Consider the following 6,000-nt stretch of genomic DNA (forward strand, 5'->3'; position numbering starts at 1 on the left):
TTAACACGGGGGATTTTCATTGTCAAAGCATTTGTTATCCCAGTGCCAGCGACTGCAAGGTTGCTTAGGGAAACAAGTCATCGTGACGAGACGACATTCACTAACGAACTGATCACTTCATGAACTCATCAGTCCACTCAAACTTCCCTCCCTGGTTAACTCCAGCAGGTTCTCTCAGTGATTGTAAAGACCCCCAACATAAAGAAAAAGCAAATCACTTGCAAATCTATTCATTCAACAAATATTTATGAATGTCTACTGCTTTCCAAACACTGTCTTAGGGGACCAGCAGGGTTCAAGATCGAAAAGACGGAGGACGTGGGAGCACTACTCCCACCCCAATTTTGCCTCTACCCTCTCATCCTCCCTTCCAAGCAAGTAGCAAACACGAAGAACCAACAAGGAACTCAGGACGCACCGAAGCTACCACCAAAACCACAACCTCGGGGGTCTTTTCAGGACAGAGGCCCCGCCGGCTTGGGTTCATCCGGCCAACCGTGGTGTCCCGCCTGCAAGGAGGCAGAGGCGGCCTGGTCAAGGGCCCCAGGCCAGGGCGCTCGTCTCAACAGGGGTGGCGGGGGGACCGGCTCAGGCGGTCAGAACTCCCATGGGATGCTTCACCCGGGATCCCGAGGCCAGAGGCTTGCAATTTTCCAGAAAGTGCACACTACACTTTGTGTACACACATTTTTCTGGGGTGAGTCCAAAACTTTCCTACGGTTCTCAAAGGAGTTCAATGAAAAGGGGCGAGTCAGCACTGCTCCCAACGAGCGAACGCGCCAGACCGTGGCCGCGAGCAGAGCACCTGCGCTCGGGACGCCCGCCCGATACTTACTCTTAGTTCCTCGAAGGCTTCGTCGAGGGTGGAGAGCTGGTGGCCCCGGTGCGCCCCGACCACCGGGCACAGCACACAGATGAGCCGCTTGTCCTCCTGGCAGTAGGTGCTCAGGTCCAGCCCGTGGTCCGGACACTTCCTCTTGGCCACCCGCTCGGCTTCCATCTCTACTTCCGGGTCAAACTCGCTCTCCGCCTCAGTCTCGCCCTCGGCCTCGGACTCCCCCTCCTCGCGGTTGTCCTCCTCGGCGCCGCTCTCTTGCTCGTCCTCCATCTCCTCCTCGCTGTCCTCCTCGCTCTCGTCATCGTCGCTCTCCTCCCCCGTCTCGCTGTCCTCCCCCGTCTCGCTCTCCTCCTCGGACTCGCTGCCCTCCTCTGACTCGCTCTCTGCCCCCGCCTCGCGCTCCTCCGTGGCCTCCGCGTGCTCCGCGCCCTGCGCCCCCGAGGTCCGGGCCCGGGCGGCGCCGTGGACGTAGGCGGCCAGGCGGTGGCCGGGGAACTGGCGCGCGTGGGCCTCGGCGTGGCGTCGGCAGTAGCAGAAGCCGCATTCCCGGCACAGCTCGGCGGCCCCCGGCGCCTCGTCGGGCTCGCACTCGTCGCACGTGCCGTCGTGCGGCAGCTGCTCGCAGGCCGCGCGCCCTCCGGAGGCCATATGCGCGCAGGGACGCGGCCGGCCTCGGGCCCGCGGGCTCGGCGCCTGGCCCGCGCGCGGCCTCCTCACGGCCTCTTCCCCAGCCGCCGCCCGTCCGGGCAGTGGCCGCGCCGGTCTCGCCGCAGGCCCGGCGCCGCGCCGCTGCCGCCCGCTCCCGACAGCCCCGCCCGGCCGAGCAGCGAAGCGCCTTCCCGCCGGCTCGGCAGCTGGGCGCCCGCCGCGCTTCCGGTGGTGGCCCGGCACTTCCGGCGCGGCGGCCCGCGCCCCCGTCGGCCCCCGCGCCGCGCCGCCTGCTCCCAGGGCGAGCGCGCGGCCCTGACTGCGCGCCGCCCCGGTTCCACCGTCCCCTTCCCTGGCAGGCGGCCACCTGTCACTTCCTGAGTCACTTAAAGTGGCGGTGGCCCTTTCCTGCGTTCCCCGCGGGGGCTGGGCGGCCCCGGAGGGAGGGGGAAGGCGGAGGAGGGCTCCTGCTCGCTCGCAGGCGGGAATGGGGCCCCGCCCCCCCGACACCCGCCTCGGGTGTCAGCCTGACGCTTCAAGGCCGCCAGGCAGGTGGACATGTGCATTGCAGTCCCTCTCCTTGCGCTGTGTCGTCGCCCGCCTGTCCCCGTCCCCGCTGCTGCGTGGAGCCGGTGTGGGGTGCTGTCTACCAGGCTGACCCTGGCGGCTGGGGACTCGCAGAGGCCCCGGGAAGGGTCGTGTTTGTTCTCCCGGGCTCAGGGAATCTCCGACTCAGTTTGAGCAAACAGGCGTTTTTGATCCAAAGCAATGCTCTGCTTTGTCTATTTGCAAAGGCTGTTTGCGGTCCTGCGTCCCAGGGGCTCGGAAACTCCGGGGTGGCAACCTCTGTGCCTTTTCCTGAGAGCTTGCCTGGGGTTCGGTTGAGATGTAGGGTGAAGTAGGTGGGAGAGTCGGTGTTTGTTGAGTGAGTTCCAGTGTGCAGTCATTTTCCTTAGTAAGGGGACCGCCCAGATTCAGTTTGGGTTCCGAGAGAAAGGTGGGGGACTGTTATTTATTAACCAGTTACTAAAGTGCCAAGAACTGCGGTAGACCTTTTTTGTGGCTTTTTAAAAATTTTTTAAATTTTTTTTTTTTTTTGAGGAAGGTTAGCCCTGAGCTAACTATTGCCAATCCTCTTTTTTCTGAGGAAGACTGTCCCTGAGCTAACATCCATGCCCATCTTCCTCTACTTTATACGTGGGATGCCTACCACAGCATGGCTTTTGCCAAGCGGTGCGGTGTCCGCACCTGGGATCCAATCTGGCCAACCCTGGGCTGCAGACAAGCAGAATGTGTGAACTTAACCTCTGTGCCACTGGGCTGGCCCCCTTTTTGTGGCTGTTTAAAAGCTGGTTTTGGAAGATCCACTGCCGGAGGGCCCTCAAATCCTGGTACTACAACTTATTGGCTTTGTGACGTTGTAACTTTGAGAAGTTAATTGATCGTTCTGTTTTCTACTTTTTAAAAGAAGTCTGTAAAGTGGAAATAACAGTAACACCTATCTCGTGGGGCTGTTTTTTGGATGAAATGTAAAGGGGCCTGCCTTGTAGAAGTAGTCACTACATTTTAGCTATTATTATTGGCACAATTATGTTTGGTGCACATAATGACCCTTTGAAGGCGGTTTTAGGCACATCTTGAACGCATTGGGCATTTTTGGATGGCTGCTGGTAGTGTAGGCAATCCGCCCCCCCCCAACCCCGCCACCCCGTATGGGTGACTGTCCATTCATAGAAGACCTTTTGTTTTGTATTTGAGAGAAGAAAAGGACATTTTGATCTCATCTGGGGAGAGGCTGAGGTGTGGTTGAGAAGAGAGGAGGATGGAATGGTGTCTGTTTTCCATGGATTCTCTTAGATAATGTTGAGCTAGAATTTCCAGATGATCTTCACAAAAGTGCCAGGGGATGGGATGGGGTAAAAAATTACTTAAAATAATTTTTAATGTCTCTACATATAATGTATGCTTAATCTCTGCGGCTTTTGTCAGAGATTTAGTTTTTAGAAATATTTTGCTTTTTTTTTTTAACCTCAGAACAATTCTATAGACTGTTGGGGGAAAAAATCAGGAGGTTTCTTTTGTTCCAATTCCATACACATTTATATTTTTCTCCAGTTGATTTCTCTGGAAATTCTTTTTTTTTTTTTTTTTTTTAAGATTGGCACCTGAGCTAACAGCTGTTACCAATCTTCTTTTTCTTTTTCTTCTCCCCAAAGCCCCCCGGCACATACTTGTGTATTTTTAGTTGTAGGTCCTTCTGGTTGTGCTATGTGGGACGCCACCCCAGCGTGGATTGATGAGCAGTGCCACGTCTGTGCCCAGGATCAGAACCGGCGAAACCCTGGGCCGCCAAAGCAGAGTGCGTAAACCCAACCACTGGGCCTGGGGCCAGCCCCTCTGGAAATTATTTCTATGTCTGCATCGGAAACAGGGATTGATGCACCATTCTGAAAAAAGTATTCAACAAAAGACAGCTCAAACATCAATGTTAGTATACCCAGTGAATAGTATTTCATGCTTGGTTATTTCCACCTCCCCAGGCTTAAAAGGAAATAAGTTAGCCTTTACAAACATGTTATCACATTTAGAAAATACTTTTTCAATGAAAACAATTTTTTAATGTCTTAAAAGAACACTTTTGTGTCCAAGGCCTTTGATGGGGAGGGATGGGTGTCTTTTTGTTGTCGTTATTGTTTGTTCGTAATTTTCCCTGACTGAAAGTTAAAATATCATACTGTGCAGTTCAGTATCTGACACTTCACAGTCTTTCTTTGAGCCCTCCATGGTGAGAGGGTCTTAGAGGCAGGAGGTGATGGAACTGTTAAAAAGGAACTTCATAGAGTTCTGGTGATGAGGTATGGCAGAGGCAATGAGACGGACCTTCTGTATCCTTTGCCCAGAAATCAGAACAGTTGGATTCCCCAGGAATTGGAATCTTTAGGAGCATCCAGAGATTTAAAAAAACAAAACAACAACCTTCTTATATTAATTTGTTATTGTATAGAAAATTACCTCAAAATGTGGCAGCTTAAAACAATAAACATTCATTATCTCACAATTTCTGTGAGTTCAGAATATGGGAGCGACTTAGCTCAGTGATCTGACTCAGTGTCTCTCGAGATTTCAGTGAAGATGTTGGCTGGGCCTGTAGTCACTTGAAGGGTTGACTAGAAAATGTAGGATTTGCTTCCAAATGGCTCACTCACGTGGCTGTTGGCAGGAAGCCTTTCCACTTTCTATTGGGCTGCTTGAGTGTTCTCATGACATGGCAGTTGAATTCTCCCAAATCAAGTGATCCAAGAGAGGGCAAGGTGGAAGACTCATTGTCTTTTATGATCTAAGCTCAGAAGTCACACATCATCTTTTCCTACATAGCTTATTAGTTACAGAGATCAGTCCTACTCAGTGTAGGAGGAGACTACACAAGGGCATAAATATCAAGAGGTGGGGATCCTTGGAGCCATCTTTGAGGCTGGCTACCATATTTTACCCTTTGACCCCCAATGATTCACGTTCCTCTCAAATACGAAATATGTTCACTTCCTCCCAGGGTCCCCAAAAGGTTCAATCCATTACATCATCAGCTCAAAGTCCAGAATCTTATCATCTAAATCAGATCTAAGTGTGGATGAGACCCTTAGGTATAGTGTTTTAAGTGCAGCTCCTGAACTATAGTTCCTCTTCATCTGAATACCCATGTTCCCCCACACTCCCAACATACAGTAGTGGGACAGGCTGAGGATAACTGGTACAGACATTCGTGTTCCAAAAGGAGAAAAGGCAGGTGGCACAGAGGAGTCACTGGTCCATAGCAATCCTGAAATCCAGTCGGACACATGTTAAAAGTTCCTCGATTAGGGGGTCAATCCTACTTCTGCAGGAGAATGAGTCTCCATGGCTTTTGGCTTCACCTTTTGGGCTCTTAATTCCACTTTCTGAGCCATCCTTCCTTTTCCATCAAAAGCAGCCTATGTTTGGGGCTGGCCTGGTAGGGTAGTGGTTGAGTTGGTGCACTCTGCTTCAGTGGCCTGAGGTTCACAAGTTCAGATCCTGGGTGCAGACCTAGCACTGTTTGTCAAGCCATGCTGTGGCAGCATCCCATGTAAAACGAGGAATATTGGCACACATGTTAGCTCAGGGCCAATCTTCCTCACACACACACACACAAAAATCATCCTATGTTTGCAGCTAGGTAATTTGTCAGTCTGCTTCTTGCCAGTAGAATTTAGAGAGTCCGCAGGCCTCTTTTCATTTTGTTCTGTCTCTATCCTGTCCTTAGTCCATGTGGGTAGTGTTTCTGCCAATGTAATTCTTTTTAAAATTTTGTGAGTCTCCTATGAATTTAATTGGGGTTCCACTCCATTGGACAAAAATCGTACCCACAAATCTCTTTTAGATAAACCTTTCTATATTTTGAGAGTCCCTCTACTGAAACTGCTGAGGCACAACACCCATAAGCTTTTTTGAAGCCCTATTGTTTGAATGATTCTCCCAATCACTGCTGTAGATCTGTT

The 6,000-nt window shown here is 51.8% G+C and overlaps 1 protein-coding gene across 3 annotated transcripts in view; it reads right to left on the reverse strand.

The window, feature by feature from the left end:
• TRIM44 (tripartite motif containing 44) overlaps positions 1-1,803 on the reverse strand; it is a 106,245-nt gene extending 104,442 nt beyond the window's left edge. The window contains exon 1 of one of the 3 annotated variants that reach the window (XM_046643638.1): positions 836-1,803. In XM_046643638.1, the coding sequence (XP_046499594.1) occupies positions 836-1,486 (651 nt within the window). In that variant the 5' untranslated portion in view covers positions 1,487-1,803. The remainder of the gene's footprint in view (positions 1-835) is intronic. The other 2 variants (XM_046643639.1, XM_046643641.1) reach the window with 2 other exon arrangements.
• Positions 1,804-6,000: the final 4,197 nt, after the last annotated feature.

This window comes from Equus quagga, chromosome 17, assembly GCF_021613505.1.
Source record: "Equus quagga isolate Etosha38 chromosome 17, UCLA_HA_Equagga_1.0, whole genome shotgun sequence".
In the NCBI taxonomy this organism is placed as follows: Eukaryota; Metazoa; Chordata; class Mammalia; order Perissodactyla; family Equidae; genus Equus; species Equus quagga.